Source organism: Homarus americanus, unplaced genomic scaffold, assembly GCF_018991925.1.
Source record: "Homarus americanus isolate GMGI-L3 unplaced genomic scaffold, GMGI_Hamer_2.0 scaffold40841, whole genome shotgun sequence".
In the NCBI taxonomy this organism is placed as follows: domain Eukaryota; kingdom Metazoa; phylum Arthropoda; class Malacostraca; order Decapoda; family Nephropidae; genus Homarus; species Homarus americanus.
The window spans coordinates 861,759-887,934 of NW_024739413.1; the positions used below are offsets into that span (position 1 = coordinate 861,759).

Consider the following 26,176-nt stretch of genomic DNA (forward strand, 5'->3'; position numbering starts at 1 on the left):
GTTAATTTTGCACACACACACACACACACACATTAATTCAATAAAAACAAATTCAGAAACATTAATTAAAATATATATGAACAGTAAATAAGTGTTGCTTTCATATTCTTATGTAAAGTAATGACGATATGTTTTCACATGTGCGCATGTGCACTTACATACGTGATCTCTCTTTTTTCTTTACCATTATCATTAGCTACTTCTATTGTTCCATTTATTAACATTAAATAACATTACTTAAAACAACCATATTTATTTTGCTACAGCTACAACCAAGGTCTTATTTTCTTCAGTTTTATATGTAGAACCAGTCAGTCACTGGTTTGTAATCAACGAAAACAATGCTGTGTCATTTCCTCGTGTTTTAATATTCAACGTATTATTAATGAATTGTATTGCTCATTTTGCACACATAAACATTAATTCAATAAAAAAGACATTCAGTAATAAACAATAATGAATTTTTTGTACATAAGAGAAATGACGCTGTTTACACAATTATGCATGTCGTCTGCACGTTGGCGGGCCGTTCAAACCCGTCGAAATTCAAGTTTCCGCCATCAAAATTTTTATTTATTTATTTTTTTGTGTGTTCCAATAAAATACGTTAAGAATTAAAAACTCGCAAAATTTGAGAAGCTACTATACGACATTTAACCCTTCAAAGAGACCATGATGCAGAGAAAGTGTTGCTAGTGCTTCCAAGCATAAGCACAAGTCACTATCTATCCAGGAAAAGGGTGAATTTCCATGGTCCGGCAATTTCCATGGTCCGGCACTGGTCAGGTCCCGAGGTTGCTAGACTAGAGAGGTACAACCTGTAATATTTTTCAATAATTGTTATGATATATTATTAACATGACAAAATCATAAACTTACTTTACTAATGAGATGGTTAGCACTGCATGTTGTCTGCCAGCTTTGTGTAATTAGGACTGTAGGCGGTGACTGCTAGCCTCAAGCAAGCATCCAGGTGTTCGTCTGACATTGTTGATCGGTATTTGGATTTGATGTGTTTCATGTGTGAAAATGTTGATTCACAAAGGTAGGTTGATCCAAAAAATGCTGTGAGTTACATGGCACATTTTCTGACATTGGGATATTTTTCTTCACTGAGAAGGTTCCAGAAACTTTCTCCTGTTGCCCTGGATTTGATCTGAAAATAATTTTTAAGCTTCAGAAGCTCATTTTCGACTTCAGATATGTCCATGTTAAATACTGATGCCATTCTAGATGCAATATCTTCAATATTTGTGATTTTACCAAATGGAAAACACATATATGTTGCAACAAGTTCTATTGTTGCTATATCTTGAAACTGTCTGTCAAAATATGAGGCAAGGTTTTGCACCTGTTCAATATATCGAGCACTGTCAAACTGGTCACAGTCTTTTCCTTGGTTTTCTAGTTCAGATATCATATTTCTGAAGTTTCGTAGTTGATGTTGATGCAGCTGCGAAGACACTAGTTTTAGTTTCTGCTTGAAAGCAGCCACAGGACTAATCATGTCAACTATAGTTTTATCTTTCCCTTGCAGATCTAAGTTTAGTTTATTCAGCATAGCAGTCATGTCAACTAAAAAAGCTAAATCTAACAGCCACACTTCGTTGTGATCAAAAGGCCAATCTTTTGAGGCCAAAAAAGAAGTTAGGAAACCTATCATCACTCCTGTACAGGGCAATGAATCCAATGATTCGGCCAGCCATTGCAGGTGTTCCATCAGTTGTTATAGATACGAGCTTACTCACTGGCAACTGTGTACTGTTAACAAAATCACTGAAAGTCTGAAATAAATCTTCATCCCGAGTTTTTCCTTTTAATTGTAGAATTTTCGGCAGTTCCTCTTTGGTACTCTTTTCTTTAAACACCATTCTCATGAAAATACATAATTGTGATGTATCGACCACATCAGTAGACTCATCAAATTGTAATGAAAAGAACACACACTCACATATGTCTTTATTCAGTTGTTCACACAAATCCTCAGCCATGAATTCACAGTGCCTCATGACAGTGTTTCTTGATAACTGAACATCCTTAATAGAAAACAGTGTTTCAGACTTATTTTTGAAATTTTCAAACAACGAATATGCTGCTTCTAAAAAGGCCTCTTTGAATATTTTTCCATCTTGAAATGTTTTTTTATGCTTTGTAAGTACTCGACTCACCCTGAATGATGCAATGGTTGCTACCCTTGATTTTGAGCTCGCTTCTATAAAAAGAGTTTGTTGTGCAGTAAGCTGTGATTTCAGTTCATGAACTTTCCTCTTTCATAGCTCACTTTGGGGCGGGAAATCATTATCATACTTCTTGTGAAAACTTTTGAAATGCCTTTCAGGATTTTCTTTCTCAGCTAGAGCTGGAGACGCATGCCAGATCAAGCACAGACACTTCAAATTATTCATGGTAAAAAAATAGTCTTCTTCCCATTCATTGTGAAAATGGTAAATTTGGGTATTTTTAGTACTTGGTCCTGAACTCATTTTTGGTTCAGTTGATGGCCAATAACCTATAATGTATTTGGAAAAGAATAAGTCATACGTGAATATTAGAATTACATTTTTCCATGACTTTTCCTACATGAATATGAGAATTACTAACCTAACAGCGTAACGTTCTTAACTTTTTTTTTATAAGCAATTGTCATCGGCTAGTGTGGACACTTCTGTCTACTCTAGGGTTGCGGCGAGAACTGTCGCTAAGATAAAAAGTCAGTAATTCTTGTAATCACCCAAGACTTTTCTATAACAAGAGGCAACACCTCACACTTCCAAGTATTGCAGATGACTGAAAATCACTGCATTGTTGGTGACAAGTGTGTAGGCTCGCTGGGCAAGGTTGCCAAATATGATTCTCTCTCTCTTTACTTTTGAGAAATACCTGCCTAGTTTGAGCCTACAACTGATGACAACTTGCTGATTAGTTTCCTCGCCAGGAACCAGCCAGTACCGGCCCGTATGAACGCGAACACTTCCTAACAGGTTCCGCCACACACAGCATGGCACAGTCGAAGTTTTTTTGTATGTATCGCTCTGATGTGTCCATAATGATGATCTATTCCCAGAAAGAAATCTAAACAAATATAATATCCCAATGATTATGAGTAAAATTTGAAAAGGATTTTTGTATGGCAGCTTAAGAAAGATGGATCATTAAGTTTAACTTTGCCATGCGATCGACTAGAGAAGATCTTGCGTGTCGATCGCGATCGACAGGTTGGCCACCCCTGAAGTAATCAAACAACAGCGGGCCCAGTACATTGCCCTGTGGCACCCCACTTGACGGGTACAGCTGATGATTTCGTGCCATTAACCACCACACACTGCTTGCGGTCATGTAGAAAGTCTTCTATCCACGCCACGGCATCACCCCAAATCCCGTTCCCTTCCAGTTTAATTGTCAGCCTCTCATGGGATACACTGTCAAAAGCCTTGGCAAAATCTAGGTACGTATATATTGTCGATTTTACCACCCTGTTCCAGAATATGGGTCCAAATATCCAATACCTTCAGTAATTGTGTTAAACAGGAACTCCCCAGCATAAAACCATGTTGGCATTCCTTTACAAGGTTGTTTCGTAGATGTTCCATCTCGGCATTTATGATAATGCTCTCGAGTACTTTCCATAAAATGCTGGTCAGGCTCACCGGCCCATAGTTGTTTGTGGAGTGACTATTGCACTCCTTGAAGATAGGACTCACATAAGCCATTTTCCAATCACTGGGGACTTTTTGTTCATCCAGGCATTTACAGAAGAGGATCTTCAGGGGCTTGACAAGCTCATTGCACAACTCTCTTAGCACTTTGGGAGGCACCATGTCAGGGCTGGGCTTCTTATGAACCTTTAGCTTGGACAGTTTATTTCTTATAACCTCTTCTGTGAACACAATGTGGGTCCGTGCTGTGTCGAACCGTCTGTCCTCAAACTCAGGAAGGTTAATTGCATCCTCTCTTGTGAACACCGAGGAAAAGAAGCTGTTCAATGCCTCAGCTTTGTCCTAGTCAGAATCTGCATAACTACCATCTTCAAGCCTCAGGTCTGATACTCCTACTCGCACCTTAGCTTTCGTCTTTATTCAAGACATCTTCAGAGGCAGCTGAATTACAAGGAATGAGAGAGGCTTAAGTACACAGGGTGACCTTACTAAACATGAGGTCAAGTCATAAATATGACATCCACTAATCCGCACACCAACACCACCACACACACAAAGGAGCTTAAGAGAAAGGGTGACGTAACTAGTCATGTTATTGATTTTCCATTTTCTTGTGTAAAGTAAAGGGGGTTCCCGGGCTACAAACGGGTTCTGTTTCCGAGGACGTTCTTAAGTCGGATTTGTACTTAAGTCAGAACACATTTCCCTTCATGGCACTGTTGCTGACCTTGTTTCTCCCCTCACAGGCTATTGAAAACCAAATTCGAAACTTTGGACAGACTCCATCTCAGTTACTGATGGAGCCTCACCCACCTCGCTCTTCAGCTATGCATTTGGTGAGTATTTTCTGCACAGAACCTTTCCGACTCAATATTGTACAAAACATTTGTATATAAAAACAAATTTTACCTGCACCAGTGTGCTGAGTCAGTTTGGTGTGTTTCTTTTTATGTTATTGATATGTTTGGTTTCAGATGTTATTCAGTAATGTATGTGAAAAGAAGGCTTCATATTGTGTATTTTACATTATTTTATACATCTGTGTGATATCAAACTGTTAAATCAAAATTATATTACAGCTAAGTCATAGTTATTAATGGAAATTCATATTACCTTGTATAACAGATGTATAGTATTTTGCTGTGTTGATTTATAAATTGTATGCCCCAATCTGCTGTGTCTACTGTGTGTTATTATTGTCAGGAGTTGTCCAGTAGCAGGCATGTACTGTATCTTCATATATTCCATATGTATAAAAGATGATGATAGAGTATTCATGTTGAAGATTTTGCAAGGAACATTTCTGTGCAATTCTTTGTCATCTGTGTCTTGTACCAGGTGATATGTTCTGCTTCTCATTATACCTGTGATTCTGTCTTTGCAGTCACCACTGATGTTCTCTGGTGTATGTGAGGACGTTTGTATGGTGATGAAGTTTGTGAGCAACTCCCCCATCTGCCATATCTCTGCTAATACTTATCCCCAGCTGCCTCTCCCTTCTGTCGTTACCCTCACAAACAATCATCATTTTGCAATCAACCGCTGGAACACCAACTACTCAGGTATTCCTGACTTGTTTTATAATTTTCAGAATGTAAATGTGTTTGCATTTACACTATCTTTATGGCATTTACACTTATAAAAGCTGAAAAAGAATATATATGCATTCGTAACTGTCATATACAGTACAATGCACTGATAACAATTTTATGTTAATTCTACTCTTTCTACATTTAATCAATAGTTTTGCTGTAATTTATCTTCTTTTTTTTCAGTCAATGTACAGAGTCCCAGCTATGCTGAAGGTAGCCAGTCACCGTCCACTCTCTTGCCGCTGTCCATGGATCCCGTCCTACGTAAGATACACCCATTATTCTGTATTCATACATTTCATCATTGTGTATACAGTAGATACATAAGAACTCCTTCTTTACTTACAGTCCCATGTACAATATATTCTAATTTCTATCAACAGGGCACACTTTTCACACATGTACCTAGACACGCTTTCGGCTACACAACACTGCTTACCAGTACACCATACAAATGAAAATTTATCAACATGACATTACATAAGAGCAATACAATTGATTGTTATTACAATGGTTATATAGATGTAGTGCAGCATAATTATTAGATGCAAGCATCAAACAAGTTACAAAATTAACCCACAGAACAAGCTGCCTCGGGCAACAGCAGTAGTCAGCAGCAGAAGCGTCACCTGGGAGACAACTTCAGTCAGAAGGTTCGCATGAGGAGCAACTGCTTTGTAACAACTGTAGACTCTCGCTTTATCATTGCCTGTGGCTTCTGGGACAACAGCTTCCGTGTGTTCTCTACAGAGACAGGTTGGTACTAAATACTACTCTCTGATTAAGATAATTTATTTTGAGAAGAATCTATATTTACAGTATATCATTTTTTATGCATGCTGTTTTAAGGATCACTAAAGCGCGGTTGGTAACACTAGACCCCAACTCAAATGAGTAACCAGGCACTGTGTGGGGGTTGTTAATGTCTGTTGTGTGAACAGAGTCAGTTCCTCTTGCCCTGTCCAGACTATAGATTAAGTAAACCTCTGGATGCATGTAAAGAATTTCTAGTTTTATCTATATCAGTATTGGGATAGCACTCTTGGCTAGCAACTCTTACGACAGATCTCTCCTTGTGGCCAAGCAAGTTTGCTTATGTGTTATTTGTTGTAATTGGTACCTAACAGTCCCATTGTCATGTCAAGCTCTTTGACTAGGTGCCTCCTTTTCACTTGGAGTGTGCCATACTGTACTGTAAAGTAGGAAGTGGCTATAATTATATTACTTGTTTATTATATGCATTTTAATGGGATGTATTATGTAGAGGCATTGTCTGAACGTACAGGTACATAAAGTTTTAGTGCTTACTCTAATTTAGAAACCATTGAGCATGATTTAACTAAACTTTATTCAAATATACCGTACACTGTAATGATTCTATGCATTGCAGACAATGTACATCTCCTTGCATCAGACATCAAGATCACAGATGAATGCATCTACTATTTAATTGTAATGATCGATGTGTTGTGTGCCAGTAGAGGCGCTCTTTTCTTTGTAAGGCAGCATTTAGAACTGTCAATTAGTTTTGGAATATCACTTGGTGTTCCTCCTTATTATTGAATATGGACAAGAAATTATTGTATCAGTAGTACTATACATGTATATTAGCATAATGATAATTTTTTTTTTCCACAGCTAAAATTTTCCAAATAGTGTTTGGTCATTACGGTGTTGTGACCTGCTTGAGCCGTAGTGAATGCAATATTACCAGTGACTGTTATGTGGCATCTGGCTCCCACGATTGCACTGTTCTCCTCTGGCACTGGAATGCACGCACTCAGGTACCTTCATCCATGAAACTGTGATATATCGGAATAACTTTTAAGTAAAGTTTGAGTGGAATAAGCTAAGCTCCCTACCTCCTGTGTAGAAGGGTGACTTTCCATGATATTGATAGATGGGATATAGATATATGTGTAGACTTGTAAGACAGGGCTGTTTCAGTGTCATTAATAAGTTTATATAACCAATTACAGTATACGAAACACTTGGTTTGGCACCACTGCTTTGTAGTCTAAAATCACAAATTATATTAAAGCTTCAATACTACATTTAAATTATTAAGAAAGAAAGTCCCCTTGCAGTGAGATGTCTTAATCTTGGCAGTCATCATTTCTTTTATTTATTTGAAATGTAGGTCATATAGATACTGTACCTATATTGTACTGTACAGTATTTCATAAAGTAACAACCATAAAACTTGTCTGATAGCTGACCCACAAAACAGTACCAGAAACTTGAGAAGATGAAAGCTCTCACCATGCAGTACAAGATCATAAAGATTAACAGAGATTTTGATGATTATACTATGCTGTATCTATGATTAATATTTTTTTATGTTCCTTTGAAAAGGACATTATATACATGGTAGTTCTGCTGTTTCATATGAAATGTAATCCAGACTTTGTACAGTATTTTTGCATTACTCCTGAAGATATTTCTTGATGTCATCCAAATGGATGAAGCAAGCATGGACACATAAGTATTGAACTTTTGTTTGGCTTGCTCTTAAGTATTGTAAGTATGGTAATGGACCATTGTGTTTACAGATGATCATGGGTGAGGGTGACTCCCCAACACCCCGGGCAACACTCACAGGTCATGAAACCGAGGTCACAGCTGTTGTCATTTCTGCTGAGCTCGGCCTTGTTGTCTCTGGCTCTAAGGGTAGGTATCACCAGTGACGTACCTAGTACAGTACTTCATTTCATTTTACTATTATCAATGTTCTTTGTAATGAACATATAGTAGTTAGTGTAAGGTTCAGTATAGTACTTCAGTTTTCCTATCTTTAAGGTCATGATTCTGTTTTCACCTCTTACTGTGGTTATTGTAGTCATAATCTCTTGAATCATTTTCCTCAACATTTTTTCCCATCAATAGCTTAAACTCTTCTTTCAGTGTTTGCAAATTGACTGCAGTTGGATGTGACAGGAATAGTGACCTCACTTCATGTATTATTGTTTTTGTCATGCGTTTGAGGACAGATGGTTCGACACAGCACTGACCCACATTGTGTTCACAGAAGAGGGTATTAGAAATAAACTGTCAAAGCTAAAGGTCCATAAGAGTCCCGGCCCTGACTTGTTGCATCCTAGAGTGCTAAGAGCTTGCCGATCCCCTGAAGATCCTGTTTTGTAAATTCTTGGATGAACAAAAGGTCCCCAGTGAATGGAAAGTGGCTTATGTGAGTCCTATCTTCAAGAAGGGCTATCGTCACTCCACGAACAACTATAGACCAGTGAGCCTGACCAGCATAATATGTAAAGTACTTGAGAGTATTATCAGAGATGCTGCAATGGAACGTCTATTACGAAACAACCTCGTAAATGATTGCCAACACGGTTTTATGCCGGGGCGCTCCTGCTTAACACAATTGCTCAAGGTATTGGATATTTGGACCCATATTCTGGAACGGGGTGGTAATATCGGCAACATATACCTAGATTTTTCCAAGGCTTTCGACAGTGTACCCCACGAAAGGCTGAAAATTAAACTGGAAGGGTACGGAATTCGGGGAAATGTCCTAGCGTGGATAGAAGACTTTCTACATGACCGCAAGCAGTGTGTGGTGATTAATGGCACGAAATCATCATCCGTACCTGTCACAAGCGGGGTACCACAGTGCAGTGTATTGGGCCCGTTGTTGTTTATTTGTTTCATAAATGACATGCCTGATGCTGTACACTCCTCCATACAATGTTTGTCGATGGTGCCAAGTTATTTCGGGAAATCAAGAACCAAGCGGACTGTGAAGAGCTGCAGAAGGACCTCTGTGGGCTCCAAGAAATGGCTGCTGAGATTCAATGTCACGAAGTGTAAGAGGATGCACCTGGGGCGTACCAATGGTAAGGAGGCTTATCATATGTCCCAACGGGATGCAGAAACTGCACTATTTGAGACAATGTGAGAAGGACCTAGGTGTGTATGTTGACAATGAGCTGAAGTTCTTGGGCCATTGCAAGAAGAAGGTAAATCAGGCAAATAAATTATTGGGTCTTAAAAGAAAGTCGTTCAGATATCTAGACGGTCCGTCCCTCGTAACGATCTTCAAGAGTGAAGTGCTTCCGCATCTGGAGTACTGTCTTCCCGTCTGGTCCCCGAGATATGCTAGGGACTGTCAGTTGGTTGAAAATGTTCAAAGGAGGGCCACCAGACTGGTGCCTGCACTTCGGCACCTCAGCTACCCTGAGAGATTGGAGCACCTGAACTTGCTTAGCTTATACTACAGACAAGCAAGGGGTGACCTAATTGAAGTGTATAAGCATCTCAAGGGGCACTACTTAGTCGAGTATCCTTACTTGGAGCTGGCAGATGCTCTCCCCACAAGGGGTCACAGCTCAAGATTGAAGAAGCCACAAGTCCAGAAAACTGTAAGGGCAAACTTTTTCGGAGTGAGAGTTGTGAACTCTTAGAACAATCTACCAGAAAGTGTTGTGGCGGCACCGAGTGTGAGCTCTTTCAAGACAAGACTTGACCAACACTGGAGCAGGTTCAGGTACATTCATTAGCCGGTGCATGCCCAGTACTTGTCAACAGTGCGTAACAGAGACGTGACCGATCGCCCAAACAGCTAACGAGCCGATCAGTGGTGAAGAGGACAAAACAAGATTTACTCATTTTGTTTGATATACTCTGATATTTTTGTCATATAACACCATCGACCTCCATTCTTATACTGGATGATGACAAATGATCTTTCCTATTTTAAAGTTTATTTTGAAAAATCTGACAAAGCTACAGTGAAAAGCAAAATATGGTAACAAGAACTCAGTTTTATTTTCAGGCTACAAAAGTTCAACTTAAGGTCCTTTTGTGATTCTGTAAACATCAAAGTGGTATTCTGTTTCTCTCCATACATTTTGTAGCATATAATACAGTAAACCCTTGATAACTCAGCACATATGGGGCTCTGGCCTTGCCAAGTTATCCCAAATTCCGACTTATCGAGGCACATTCCCCCCCCCCCTACAAAAGTACAACAATAGAAAATTTTCTACCCATATATGTGAACATGTATTTACTAACTGTAAAACGTAACACCAGCACTGCAGGCAAGAAATGAATTATCATAGTAAGAGACACAGATGCATGGTAGGTGACACAGAGGTTTGGTAGGTGACACAGAGGCATGGTAGGTGATGCAGGTGGCCAGATATGCCAAGATTTTCTCAGATAATTTTATATATCTCTGCTTTTCCCAAGTTTTTCTAATACATTCCGAGAACATATCCATGCCGAATTATCGAGGGTTTACTGTAATGAACTTTTCTAGCAGGTTAACATAACATTTCCTTCAAAGATTCTAAATATGCTGGTATGGGTGAAACAAAAACTTCATTTTTTTTTACTTAACCCCAGAGGAAAAAATCAAGGAGGCTTAGATTGAACAATTGACACACACAGCCAAGAAGTACCCCCACCCCCCCTACCCAACCCAACAATCAAGCAATGCTTAGAATTAGGGATATCATTTGTAGTCACCAAGTACTATAAGTCATGTAATTCTTTTGACCTCACTACAGGTACTACATGCACTTTTGTTTTGTTATCTAATATCACTCTCCTTACTTAATGTACCCTGGTTCTACCAATTTCTCCTAATGCTCATATCTTAGTACAGTACAGTACAGTACAGTACCTTGTCTTCCTTCAGCTGCATTTTACTTTACATTTTCAAAAGGGACGAAGAAACATCATTAACTGAGACCAAATGTGAAAAGGACCTGGGTGTGCATATTGACAATGATTTGAAGTTCTCGAATTACTGTATATTGTAAGAAGCCAAATAAGCTAATAAGCCTTTTATGAAGGGCATTCACATGCTTAGATGATTCATCCCTCTTCAAAGGTACTATCACACCGTCTGGTCCCTGAGATATGCTAGAGACCATCAGTTGATTGAAGATGTCCAGAGGAGGGCCACCAGACTGGTGCCTACACTCCAGCATCTCGGGTACCCAGATAGATTATAATGCATACAGCTGCCAAGCTTATACTACAGTACTGTATAGGCAAGCAAGGGGTGACTTAATATAAGTCCATAAGCACATCATAAGAATCAAGTTATCATACCTGGAACAAGCAGATACTCACCCCACTAGAGATCACAACCTCAGGTTAAAGAAGCCACAAGTTAAAAAGATTGTAAGGACAAACTTTTATGGAGTGAGAGTTGTCAACTCTAGGAATAACCTGCCAGAGAGAGTTGTGATGGCTCCAAGTACAGATACATTTTGGAGCCAGTGCATGTGCAGTATTTGCCAACAGTGTGTAACAGAAATGTGTTTGACCACCCAATCATTGGTGAAGAGGATAAAGTAAAATTTGCCCTTTTCACTTTTTAAGTTCACTTTCCCTCTAAATTCCTTGTCCTCAAGTTTTCATACTTTGTCCTTTTTTTTTCCCAGATAATTTTACCAATAAAGAAAAGACAATATTTTAGAAATTGAAGATTTAAAGAACACAGCAGTACGGTATAATAATTTATTTTTATCCTTTATGGTTGTTATGTGAGAAACAGGAACTGAATCTTCACAATGCCTTAAGTGTTTTACACCAATTATTTGGTTTACAAAGTTCATACACCAGAGTTTTCCATCAATCCCTTTCTCCATCATTTTTGCCACCCAAGTTAGAATTTTTTTTCTCATATTTTCAGATGGACCTGTTCTCATCCACACCACCTCTGGGGACCTGTTGCGATCTTTAGAGGCACCAGAAGGCTTCCTCTCCCCAGAAAATGTTGCTCTTTCAAGAGAGGGACTAATTGTTATTAATTACGATCGAGGACATGTAGCTGCTTATACGATGAATGGAAAGAGACTTCGCCATGAATCTCACAATGACAACATTCAAGTTAGTAACCTATTTTCTCCAAACTTGAAAGAAGTGGTTATGGGAATAAGCAACTTTTTATGTTGCGTGCGTGCAAGCTTTATCATCAGAAATCATGGAGGATGTAGTAGATGTACTGTACAGTATAGCTATATTTAGAATGTGTAGGTGACTTTTACCTATTTCATAAAGATCATTAAAGAATGTGGATTACTCCCCGTATTGTGAGAATGCTGAAAAATCTTTATTATGTCAGTTCAAAGCTCTAGCACTCCTTAACAATGGTTCCCATAAATGTTGGTTTAGGATAGTTAACATTGTTCTATTACAACTACTACTTCTTGTTGTGGATTATCTGCAACTTTGTAGTTAGTCATATTTATCTTTAATGACTTTCTTCTGTTTACAGGAACATTTATAGTCCAAATGGTTTAGTTAAAACCTTTTGGATAAGAATTGCTATACATTAGAGTACTTTTACAAGTATTAATGATGTTGACATAGGCAATGATGCAATACCTAATAATGTTCATTACAGTAGACCCTTGCCATTCGCGGGTTTGCTAATCGCGATTTTGGTGATTCACAGTACAGTATGCAGATGGTGGCTATGGTGGCTAGCTTGTGAGCCTTTTCCAGCAGCGCAACGAGTCACCCCACGTGGCCACAGCTTCTACTTTCCTTCTGTTCGTGCTCAACCATTGCTTGTGATGCAGCATCTCGTGTTGTACTCTCAAAACTTTAGTGTTTGTGTGAAATGGCCGCTATGAGTCTGACTAGTGTCAATGCTAGTGATGCTAGTGGAGTGAAATGTAAAAGGCAGAAGTCAGTGATGACCCTGACAAAGAAAGTTTAATTATTAGATAAGTTAAAAGATGGGATGAGTGCTGCTGCAGCTGGTCGGTTGTTTGGTAGTATAAGTTGCTATTCTTGGTTTTGCCTATTTGCGCCATTCCTTGGAACCTGACTTCCACGAATAACAAGGGTTTACTGTTTTTAAAATTTGTTGTGAAGGTAGTCCACACTATATGCATTCCCACTACAGTATACGTACATATTTTTCATATAAAAAATTTCCTTGGTATACAATTTTTCATGTTGTGCAAGTTTCAAACATTGCACCCAAGCTACTTTGAACTGTACCACTCTACTAAATGGCTCACAGTGCAGGTACTACTGGTATTCTTTTGCCAACCAAGGAGATCAGATCAGGGACCTGTCCTAAGTACAATATGAAATGACTTCTGTTGTTGGTAATTTAATAAAACAAAAAATTCCCCAAGCCCAAAAATATATGTGGAAAATGCCCATACAGGTACCTGTTGGCCTTTTTTGACATTGTTGCAATGGCAAGCAACATGTATGTATAATATGTATTGCTATAAATCCCAGAGCCTGAGTGTAGGTCTGGCCCAGGACCATTGTACATCATAGCAAAGTGGTGAGACTTTAAACTTTTTTCGCTTTCTGGTTTCCTTGCAACTTAATTTTACAAGCTGAAACTGTATTATTCATTGCAAATGTATAATATTTCATCTTCATTTGGGCTGGCTTGGGCACCTAACCACCATTTATAACATAAGCATTTTGGGATTCTGCATTGATTTATTGAGTTAATATTTGTTTTACTTATAATGTATATGGTAATACAAGTATCCCTGTTAGCCAGAACAATTGGTGCTGAGCACTTCCGAGTATGAGAGATTTCCGGGTAACCAAGCGACTTTCTCAAACCCAGAAAAATACCCCATCCCCAGAAATATTTCCAGTTACTGGATAAACTTTCCGAGTGTCTTGCACAGAAACACTAGCCCACATCCTCATAATGTTTCTGTGTGCTGGTCATGAGACCCACTAATCCCCTACCCAAGAAAGGGTGACCTGACATTCCATCAGAAAGTCCGTAATATGAGTAATACTTCCACCTGACATCGAGTCAGATCTGGTCTGTGGGGTTCTGATTGTTTGGTTCACACTCAGGATGGAATGGAGAAAGGAAACTCACGATGTGCTCTCCATATACATGTTGTATTGGATGTACAATGCAGCTTGGTGCTGGGAAGGCAGCATGGTTACAAGCGTGATGTAGAGAGAGCTGTTTGGTGAGGACGCTCAGAGAAGGACAGCTTGTGGGTCGCCATGCTCGCCGGCAGGAGAGAGGACCGCCAGGCAGGCGGAGGAGGAGCGAGGGCCGCCAGGCAGCTGCGGAGGAGGTGTTGCTGGCTGGTTGGTGTCGGTAGAAAGAGAGTGATCACCACGAGGTCAGGTCTTAAATAGCGGGGATAGGCGTGGCTTAGTAGTTGACCCCTGCTCCGTGATGTATGGCGGCGCTGGTTGACCTAAACCACGAGGCATACACTGGGAAATTGGTGGGGTCGGCTAGGCAGCGACAAACAGCGTTTGTAGGGGAGAAATCCACTACAATACTCCCCCGTCCCTCCAGGCGGTGTAGGAGACTTGTTGTCTGCAGAGTTGCTTAGCACATGTGAGGCAGAACGGGCGGTGCGTGCCTCATGTGAGACAACGGCGATGGCGTGGATGAGCCGGTCGCTGGGGACAACTGTCTAGATACACAATATCTGTGGGAGTAGAGAGGGAGAATGAGGGTGTGTGGAGGCGATGAATGTTGTGCCTCCCTCACGGCAGGTACAGAGTCGTCAGATGCGCCTGCTGGGGTGTGTGGGCCTGGGTCAGGAGCAGGGGCTGCGTCAGCAGAAGCGGATGAGGGCTCGTGACAGCAGCTGGGTCCACGACAGCAGCAGGGTGCAGGACATTAGCAGGGAGTACCTGAGGGAGAAAAGAGGGGTGTGTGGGTCCGCACTCAGGAACAGAGGCCGCGTCAGGGGCGGCAGGGGTTACTGCTGGGCCGGAGTCGGCGTCTGAGGCAGGACGGGTGTGCTGGGGTCGGTAGGACGTGGTGCAGAGCCGATGAGAGCTGCTTCTGTGTGGATAAGCCAGTCTTCCATGTTGCTTGAAGACTGGGAGCGTGATCAGTTTCTCCTCCATCCTGTGTGAGTGCGAATCTCCGGGAGTCGCCATTTGTGGGGTTCTGGTTGTTTGGTTCACACCCAGGATGGAATGGAGAAAGGAAACTCACGATGTGCTCTCTATATACATGTTGTATTGGATGTACAATGCAGCTTGGTGCTGGGAAGGCAGCATGGTTACAAGCGTGATGTAGAGAGAGCTGGTTGGTGAGGACGCTCAGAGAAGGACAGCTTGTGGGTCGCCATGTTCGCCGGCGGGAGAGAGGACCGCCAGGCAGGCGGAGGAGGAGCGAGGGCCGCCAGGCAGCGGCGGAGGAGGTGTTGCTGGCTGGTTGGTGTCGGTAGAAAGAGAGTGATCACCACGAGGTCAGGTCTTAAATAGCGGGGGTAGGCGTGGCTTAGTAGTTGACCCCCGCTCCGTGATGTATGGCGGCGCTGGTTGACCTAGACCACGAGGCATACACTGGGGAATTGGTGGGGTCGGCTAGGCAGCGACAAACAGCGTTTGTAGGGGAGAAATCCACTACAGGTCCCTCCCCAAAATACTTGAGCTTTTGTCTTTATTCCCAAAGCTGGAATTTTCTTTTAAATTCCGGCTTTGGGAATGCTTTTTCGAGCAAATTTCAATTCCGGCTATCGGAGAGTTCCGGGTTTGAGGGATTCCAGCTAATGGAGATATTACTGTACCTGTATACTGAGTCCTGTACTACTGGTACTTTATTTGCTTTATTCTACTTTGTAAAATAATTTTCTGTACTAAATTATTTTACGAAACTTACGTACACTAACTCCAGAAAGTATCTGCAAGGTTGGGTCCAATGGATATCAAAATGAATACTGTACTGCGACTCCTGTTATCTCAGTAGGGTTGTTAAAATCCTTCATCTGTTGTGTCGTATTGTCAAGCAAAAGTTTTTACAGATACTTTTGTAGTGAGTGTGCAGTATTTGTATGATTCATTATTTTTTAGTGCTTCTGAAATATTTAAACTAATAGCAACTGTCTCTACAGTGTGTGATCTTGAGCCGTGATGGAGAATACATGATGACTGGAGGAGAGAAAGGCATTGTTGAGGTGTGGCGGACATTTTCCCTCGCTTTGCTCTACGCTTTCCCAACGTGTGACTCTGCTATTAGGTCTCTTGCACTCTCTCATGACCAGAGGTAAGATGTTTTTGTATAGAAAAGCAGCTATTCTCAGTTAGACATCAGTGGTTATGTACAGTAGTGGATGGCCTTCTGCTGGACTTAATACTGACTGCCAGGGTTGATGAGTGGTACAGGGGGTACCTGGGTTATGAACTATTACTGTTCCGTTCCTGAGGACATTCTTAAGTCGGAAATGTACTATCGTGGACAAAAGTTCGCTCCTTCCCAAACTGAAGCAGTATCGACCCGCACAGCACACCCGCACCAGATAACAATCAGGGTGAGTCAGTTTGGAGACTCATTCCCGTGTCTCAGTTTCACTACAGGGAGCGAACTTTTGTCCACGATAGTATATCGGTGGGAACATGTACTCTATATGCACTATACAGTATATTTAAGAGAAAAGAAGAAATTGAATGACAAAATACAGTAAAAGAAACTAAAAATTAAAGTTTAACACTTACATTGAAACCTGGGACTGGCTTGCATGTAGAGAAGGGTATTTGTAGGAATGACAGAGGCTTTATTGAGATGGTTGAACTGAAACTTTCTTCTTTTTGTCATAAATCTCTCTGTAGCATTGTAGATGTTCAGTAATACCTCTATGAATCGTGGTGAATCTTCCTGTTCAAATTTAAACAATCCTTCTTCAATAAGCCTGAAACCATCTGTCATTTCCTTTGTATTGAATCACTTTGGTTCTGGAGTTTCAGCTTCCTTAACATCCTCTTACAAATTTGCTTTTCCAGTTCAATCAGGTCTCATGAGACTCAAACAACTGTGTGACATCATCCTCATGAATATGAAGCTGGAGTTGGTTCCTAAGGTCTACCACTGTCTATTTCACATCCCCAACATCATTTTCAAAGCCCCTGAAATCGTGGACAAACTGTGAGCAGTGTTTCTTCCAAACACCATTTGCCTTTACCTTGAATCGGTTAAACCAGCCCCTACTAGCAACAAAATCTTCCCCATCACTTTCACCACCACACTTAGCCTTCAAGTCAGCATGCAAGTTTCTTGCTTTTTTCTGATTCAAGGCTAGACTTAGAGGCAAATCTCACTGATTTTGATCTTCCACCCATATTACTAACAATCTTAACATTTTAATTAACAGTCCTCTTCTTTGTTTTGTTATCACAGTTGAGTGCATTTGTGTAGTTTGTCTTTCAAATTTCTTTTGACCATCGACCAATTGAAGCCCAACATTTTACCAATGACTGAGGATGTTTTGCCTTTTTCAGAACGCTTTATTAATTGGGTGCACTACTATCACTTGCATCGGGTATGATAAGGGCAAAAAAAAGAGAGTTAATACGCAAAAAACAACAGTTTGCACTTGATCATGTACGTAATGTGGTTGGGTGACATTTTATTACCTACTCACCGCTCCGCCTCGCCTCTACACCATGCAAACTAGTTCTCGTACATAAATACTACAAACCAGTTGTACTTATGTTGGACTCTTAAAATAAGTGACTTTATGGGACCCCTTTTGTATCAGCGGATGTCCTTAAGTAGGATTTTCGTAAGTCGGAGACCCCCTGTACTCATTGTATCTTTTCTGAATTCTGAACATAGTTTATAATACAATACAGTATAGTCTGGATTTACGCGGTATTGGTTAACGCGTTTGGTCATTTACGCGGCGAGTCGCTGGAGGGTTTAGATGCGCCGCGCCATTTTGGATTCAAGCGGCCCAGGCGACCACAAGCAGCGCGAGCAAGGTTGCGCAGTATGTCGCTGTTGCTTTATCAGTGACGTCATATGACGTATCGGACTGTGATTGGGCCACGCATCCTTACCACCCACGCATTCCCTCCACCGCTAGCTGTGATTGGTCTAATGTAACATGACATGCCCTGCCACCAGAGGGTAGAAGTCGCTGACCTAGCAGGGTCTGTCTCATTGTTCTCAGTTCTCCGCGTATCCAGTTCTCTCTTGTGCCCGCTATTCCCCTCACAACTCTCAATGGCTTCTGCGGGACCCCCACCACCTGAGAAAAGCATTGAATTACTTGGACCAAGCCATGATTGTGTGAAGGAAATCATCAAGTTGGGGGACAAAATTAAGCTCATCCTTAACAACGACCCAGACAAGCATCGGTATGAAGTGTCTAATAACCATCTGACGAAATTTATGGAGCCGTATATCCAGATCTATCTCGACAACATCAATGCTAGTCGTCAACGTAGTATTGAGGACTTCCTCGCCCGCAATTCACCACAACCCCAACCAGCCCAAGTCAGTGATGGTGATAGTGACGATATGGACTTCGAGAGATTTGTCTGGGAGGCCCTGCAAACCTCTGCGAGTAGTGAAAGTGAAAGTGATTCACTGGAGGGCAACTAATCTGCCCTCTGTCTCGGAACCAGCCGCCATCCACGTGTGCCGACCCAGCTTTTCTACTAATGTAAGTGTCAAAAAACCTAATATTGTTGATATTTCTCTTAATTAATAATTATGTGTGCATACCATCATAAGATTAAGATGTTATTTTTACTACAATGTACGTATTGTGTCGGCAAAAAGTGGAGTTTGGGGGTTGGCCCAGTCTCTATTTCAATTAATCCCATATGTTCTGTTATTTCATTTACGCGTTTCTCGTTTTACGCGGGCCTACACGGGTTCAATTGACCGCGTAAATCCAGACTTTACTGTACAGTGAGTTCTGCTATAACGCGTGTTTTGATAACGCGAATTTGCTCTAACGCGATTTATGAATTCGGAACAATATTTGTATAACGCGATCGCTTGTTTGCTATAACGCGATTTTTGCTTACTATTTCTCCAATTTTGTGGTATTAACTGTGAATATAGTAAAGAAGAATATCTCCAAAAAGCATTCTGATGATAGAATTCCCGGTGATTATCATAAAAGAAAGGATATAACACTTGAAGAGAAGCTTGATGTTATCGACCTCAAAATCACCCTTCTCCCCCATCAAGTTACATTCATATTTTTTCAAGGTAAAGTGTTAAATTTACTGTATGATTTCATTATTAGATATGAATGTAACATTTATTTAGACTGTGCTATCCTTTGTGTTAGGCTAACTACTAAATTTTTTCGATTTCGAGTAAACTGCACCTAACCCTATTTTCTCCATAAGCCCTGTTATTTCTATTACGCGATTTTCTATAACACGATATTTTACAAGAACACAATTATCGCGTTATAGCAGAACTACCTGTACTGTATTTAGGTCTTTGTAGGAAGTATTGTATGGAATGTTTGTTTGTCCAAGCAATTTTTTTTCACTATTCCTTGACTTTTGAATCATTAAGACACTTTATACAGGTATGCACTCCCCTTATAAGCATTTTTGCATACAATAACCAAGTTCCTCCCTCACAGGTAACGTTCACTGATGAAAGGATGTAATTACTGTCCCCTTCAAGATATGAATTTCCTTGCCTCATGCCCTGACTACTGAATTAATGAGTGTGTCATGTGCCATTAATGAGGCTCTTGTTTCCTCGTGCAAGGATGCTTATGAGACAATGAAAAAGCCTTGCATTCAGTAACAGTTGATTAAAATTCCATTATATCAGGGTGCAGCTCAAGGACAGATTTTGTTTATGATGGATTAATTATCATGATGTGGACGGACCTGTCCCCTCTTTCATGATAAGGCCTTAGAATAAACTGAATTTGAAAGATGCCAATCTATGATTGCAGGAAATATTGACAAATGGTAGAAAATGTTACTGTAACCAGTCACAAGCAAATATCATAGTATACAGCCAGGAATCTGAACTGCTGAGGTGGGTCTCAGAACTCTTTCTCTACCTACTGTATAGATGGAACTGTAGTATCTTCTATGTGTTTGGTACAGTCTGAACAGGAGTGTAGAGGCACTTTTGCTCATGACTGGGTGGGTCTTATAAAATCACCTATACTTTTCCCCAGCTCTTCTTAACACAGAAACATATGCAAGTGTTCACAAATGCATGTTCTTATGGTAGAAGGCCATTTTACTTTTCACAGTAATAATAATCTGGGATAAAGAAAGGGAAAATCCTTTCATTAATTGATGGTCAGCTTTGGGGGTGTTATTTATGTACTCCTTAACTTCAGATTGCCCCCTTATTTATTGCCAGTTTCCATTTTGTCTTGAAGTTTTTTCACACCACCTTGCTTTTTTATTTTTTCATTGGCAGCTTTCATACTTTCTATTCATTCTTGTTTCTCATAAAAGCAAGTGATAATTGTTTATCTTATGCAAATGTTATACCAGCATATAGAATTCTTAAGTAGATGGTCGTGGGTGAAATGTTTAGGGAAGCGTCATTATGTGGTCAGATTTCAAGTCTTTGAGGATATACAATAAAGTGTTAGTTACAATGAAACATAGAGGTTCATAAGACATACATATTAGCATGCAGTTTATATGTAGGGGTGATTAAAAAAAAAGGTTTCACAATTCTGAGGGTGTATTAATGAGACAAAATGTAAGGTATATGACTGAACTTAGTGTGAATACCCAATACAGTAATTTGATAGTTACAACATTTGAAATATTGAATGGGAATGTGATAAAATCTATGAAAGGAAAACGAAGCATCTAATGTTGCAAGTGCAATTTATTTACAAACGTACTGAAATCTGATATGCCCAGTACAGTATATCATTTAGAGTAAATGTTCAAAGTTCCTCCCTTCTTCCTGTATGCAGGCTTCAGAACTTCCTTCGATAGTTTGTGATTCTGTCCATATTTTTTTCCCCTAATAACCCCCCTCACATCTATTATTTGTTATTATTTTGAAACTGGGTTATGTACTGGTGGCATAAGGACTCTACTGGAAACAAGATATCCTTTGTAAAATTGACTGATATCATTTATTATTATTATGGGTTTGCAAGGTACTGGTTGGCTTTGCAAGGTACTGACTGGTGGGTAGTGTCATGGCTTTGCAAGGTACTGGTGGATAGGCTCATGGCTTTGCAAAGTACTGGTGGGCAGTGTCATGACTCTCCAAGGGTCATGACTTTGCATAGTGATTCTTTTGCAGTGGGTAACATTACATTGACTACTTTTGTTTTTCTAGATTCCTGATGGCTGGCTTATCAACGGGCTCCATTGTCGTTTTTTACATCGACTTCAACCGCTGGCACCACGAGTTCCAGCAGCGCTATTAACCCACTCGTTCACATACACTAATTGTTAAGTTGACAAGAGTGAAGCAAGAAAAGACAGACATTGAAGTGTAATGAAACAGTGCTTTAGAATTTACACACATTTTGAGAATTAAAGCAGGCTACTTGCTTGTAGCAAGTACAATGTAACCTGTTCTCTTTGTTTCTGGTTTTATATGTTTTATATATATATATATATTGATTTCATATGAAATTAATACCTGTATAGGCAGAGAGGTCAAGAAATTTTTCTAATATTACTAAAATACAGCTTTTAGAACTACAATGTTATTCATTAAAAATTGCCATTTGTCATGCTCACAAGTCTTTCTCTAACTGCTGACTTGTCATGAGCTAAGTTGAGTTTTATTGTAGGATCGTAGCGCTGACTAGTAAGTGGTTAAGACAGCCAAGCTTGCACTCCTGGCAAGTATGCAAATTGCTTTCATGTATTTTTCTTTTATGTAGCTGCCACTTTGATTTTGTGAGCACTTGAGCTTATACCAAGCAGAATTTTTTTTAACACCTAGTTGCTCATTATGCTTTGTGATAATGCAATTTTTTTTATAGCATTAGCTACACTTTGGGTTGCTATGAATCATTAATACTATATAAATATATTATGTAACAGAAATGTGGGATTTGATGTTATTTCTAAATATAGTATATTTAAACCTGACTTCGATACTGAGTTGTTGTTTTATATTTGGTTTTTGTAGTTAATTTTCACATATTCACTGTAAGATCACATAGTAGCATACTAGGCTCTGTAGTTATCACACCAAATTGTTAATGATTTATGTGATTTGTTTGAGAGCCTTTGAAATGGGGATTTGAATTCTGTGACCACCATTGCTGTTATATTTTTGGTCAGTGTCACTCCTCATTTATGGATATGAGAAATTTGAGTAAATTTCTTACTCTTGTAATGTATAAGCAGTACAGTATATAAATATATATAAATCTATATATATATAATATATGTGAAAGAGTAGTAATGACAGTCTTTTGAGATGATAGATATGATTACTGATTCAAGAGCCTAATATGTAATCCAGTAAAGCTTATTTTTCTGTAGTTGTAGGAAAATAAGTGGTCTTTGAAGCGAGTACAAGACTCGTCCTTGCCAGTCTTGTAATATATTGTGAACCAGTGGCAAAGGTTCATTAAGGCATTTGTTTACGGCAATAATTACGAAAGCCCAGGTGTTGCTTCTAGTCAGGTGTCGCTGTGCCAAAAAGGGGTCAGTCTTTTTCTATAGGAAATATCTTAATATTAAAAATAGTAATTGAACTTAAAACTGTACCAAGAATATTGATAAGCAGTTTGACTATGAACCTGATCAGAATCCAGTTGTGGTACTTGTTGATAGTATAAAAACCGTTTATAGGCCTTGTTACTTTCTAAACATTGTGGGAACTTAAAGAACAAGCAAACAGTGAGGGGGTCTCACACCTCTCAACACCCTCATTCTTCAAGTTGACTAAAGAACAGCGGCATGAAAACTGCCTTGAGTAATGAAATGAATCCGAATCACTTCACATTTTTACGGAGACAATTGGTACTATTTGTATATTGTGGAATCAGGATTACAAACTATAGTTTAAGTGTGTCAGCTTGTATTTTTAATAATTTTATTTTTTCTGAATATGATGCATGATGGAAATATATAGGGAGTGATTATCTTGTGGACTGCATTTGTGATGGATATTTCTTAAATATGGTTGAGATTTCCTACGCACTTTTAGTTTAGCATGGAAGAGATAGGTACACAGGTAGATTAAGTTAATCAAAAATATAATTGATAAATGTTTGCATTGTAGCAAAATTTGGGAAACATTTCTTACACTAAACTATAGCTATCTGTACAGTAAGCATTTTGTGCATTTGCAGCTTAAGTATAATTTCTCCCTTCTAAGACAGAAGGTTTTATCCTACAAATTTTTTATTCTCAGATTTATATGAATTATAAAGATGGGTTTACTGTAGAAATCACAGCTCAAGACCCCCACTCCCCCGGCAAGCTTGGCACTGAAACTAACGGACCATTCCCTCCATCAGTTGTGTTTGTGATAGCTGCTCAGAACGTTGTATATAGTGATTACCAAGCTCACTGTCCATGTAATATAAAGCAAATGTTCCACAAATGAGGACACGTCTCTTTCTAGTGGTTATCATGTGCTTGAGTGACTTGTATACATTAAGGAACTGCATCTGGCACTAATTTTAAATTACTGCCACACTGCAGTCATGTTGTTTGATATGAATATTTAGAATTAGCTTATCATTATTTTGGCAAAAGTTAAACTATTGATCGTACACTTACCATTGTCAGTTTTTTACAGATTTGTCACGGTACACCTTTTTCCATGTAAATGGATGTGCACTTGGAGAAATACCTGACTATTTACCTAATTGATTGTGGCAATTTTGCTATTTTCATTTACTTAGCGAGCCTTGATTTTTGCTTTGGTAGTTGAATGCAGTGGCATTTTATTTTTTATTTGATCTTTTTTTATCTTTTTTGCTTGTTTGGGCTCTGTGTCATTGGTGATTAACAAAGCCTGCATTTTTAGGGGTCAGGATTTGTTAACCTTCAATTACAGCCCAAAAATTGTACTGCAAGAGTGTTGGTGATTACTGTCCAAGGTCTGTAGACTTGTAAAGGCTATTATGAGAAGAGATAGGCTGAATATTTTGTTTGGACTAGTACTGTGTCCAGTGTTAGGGTTAAGGTGGCTAGTATGATTTTTATGAAGGTTTTATTCAGTCACTATTACCTAGTGATTTAATGTATAAAGTATTATTATCATTATCTATGGGATGTTGTCAGTTTTGGGTATAACTCGGCTTTCAGTGCAAAATCAGGTTTTATTACCATAAAAAAATGTCACTTTTCCTTTTATGAAACTTCACATGGCATATAACTGGTATGATGGTCAAGTCTCATAACAGCAACGTCAGTTTCTTCAAGAAAATATCGATAAATTCACATTACCATCAACTTGTTGGATGTCGGATCCATTTACATATTGTACTTGGGCTAATGCATCAACATATTCACCATAATTTGTAAAATGTAATGAATACATGATTGACCTGGTATTTTGCCTATTTTGATAATTATAGTAATTGGTTATTAAATATCTGGGAGAAAGCATTAGCTGGAATATGTCAAGCTTCTGATCTTAGTTGCTGTTGATCTTTGACAGTCATAACCACAAACTGCCAGTCTGACCATCCTTCCTCACTCTTCATTGTTAAAGTTAGTGTACGTAGAATGGCCAATAAAGGAAATTACTATAACAGAGTTTGCTTTATTCCTCAAGAAATATTGATTGAGATACTGTATAGATTTTCACCACTTTGGGCAGCTGGTCTGTTCTTTGTTATAACCTTCATTTTCCAGTGTTATTGCAGGAGGAAACCAGAGTACCCGGCAAAAATGTGATGTCTAAGTATTGTTCTAATCTAATAATAATAATAATAATAATTAACGATTTATTGAAAGAGCATGGCAGCCGGAAGGCTGAAAATATACAATTACATAATTGGAAAATGGGTCTCTTGATTTACATATGATGTACAAGTAACAGAAGTGATACAAATATGATATATAATAATTAGGTGTTGATAATTTTTACAATGGTAGGGACTGGGCTGTTCTTGTAGCAATTAGTTCGTGCTCGTATGGGCTAGATGCGGTTGGGCAGGTGTGTGGCCACGTGGCCAGGACAGTAGCTTGGGGCAATGCAGGTGTGCTCCATCCTTCAGGTTAGGTCAGGTCAGGTTAGGTTAGATCCAGCCACACTCAGTATTGCTGTGTTTTTGTGCTTTTCCTTCGAGTTAAAATTGCCACTTTGGTATATAACTTGTGGGTTTAACGTCAATCTTTGCACTGTACTGTTGGTGTGAGGTTGTTGATAAATGTAGATGGGGAAGGGGAGGGCTCGACAGACCGGGCTGGCAGCTGTCTCCATGGTCAAGAGACCACGGCCACGTTAGCGGGCAGCGCCGACTACACACGTCCTTACCCAGACACTAACTCCCCGTTTCCCAACCCTGGGGTCACCAAGCGTTTTTCTTGGGGGTCATGAAACAGTTCTGCAACTTCATGGAAAATTCCTACAAATCTGTAGGAGAAATAAGCCTACGTGGTGTCATATTATGGAATAAATTATGTTTGTGTTTACCTTTACTCTAAATGTTGTCTTGTTCTAACTGGGTTTTGTTTTGTTCTGTTGCAGATGTATATGGATTTATGAGTTGAATAAAGCCTTGATTAATTATTGAAGGTGTTTGATTTCATATGGCAATTTATTCAACTCATATTCTACTAGCAACATGGAATGCATACTCTGCCCCGACAAGCTTGATGTTGATCCAAATTCCCCAGCTGCCGAGAAGGAAAACTGACCGATTCACTGACTCACCTTTCCACTGAATCATTGCTTAAGCAATTCACTAATTCACTCTATCATTAGCTGACTGAATCACTGCGTCACTGATTAAGTAACTCACTAATTCACTGATTCTTAGCTCACGGATTCACTGACTCACTGACCTAATGAATCACGAAGAGCAAGGAAGCTGTAGAGGAAGAAGAGGAGTAGGAGGAGGAAGAGGAGTAAGAGGATTGACATTTTCTAACACACACACTTCTTGTCTCGTCCTCTACTCTATAAAGGTCAAAGGTCAGCCAGGTGTACGGATATATAGCTTATTATAGAACTAGAATATAATTAAGATTTTTTGAGTAGAGAGAGAGAAAGAGAGACAATGGATGTGTTTAATATACATTGTGAAAAAAGGG

The 26,176-nt window shown here is 39.5% G+C and overlaps 1 protein-coding gene across 1 annotated transcript in view; it reads left to right on the top strand.

Moving 5' to 3' along the window:
* LOC121874733 (neurobeachin-like) overlaps positions 1 to 24,669 on the top strand; it is a 52,799-nt gene extending 28,130 nt beyond the window's left edge. Inside the window, exons 11-19 of the mRNA XM_042379011.1 lie at positions 4,403 to 4,492; positions 5,041 to 5,218; positions 5,432 to 5,512; positions 5,831 to 6,004; positions 6,887 to 7,032; positions 7,801 to 7,918; positions 11,913 to 12,109; positions 16,087 to 16,238; positions 21,276 to 24,669. Coding sequence (XP_042234945.1) covers positions 4,403 to 4,492; positions 5,041 to 5,218; positions 5,432 to 5,512; positions 5,831 to 6,004; positions 6,887 to 7,032; positions 7,801 to 7,918; positions 11,913 to 12,109; positions 16,087 to 16,238; positions 21,276 to 21,366 — 1,227 coding nt within the window. The 3' untranslated portion in view covers positions 21,367 to 24,669. The remainder of the gene's footprint in view (positions 1 to 4,402; positions 4,493 to 5,040; positions 5,219 to 5,431; positions 5,513 to 5,830; positions 6,005 to 6,886; positions 7,033 to 7,800; positions 7,919 to 11,912; positions 12,110 to 16,086; positions 16,239 to 21,275) is intronic.
* The last annotated feature ends 1,507 nt before the right edge of the window (positions 24,670 to 26,176 follow it).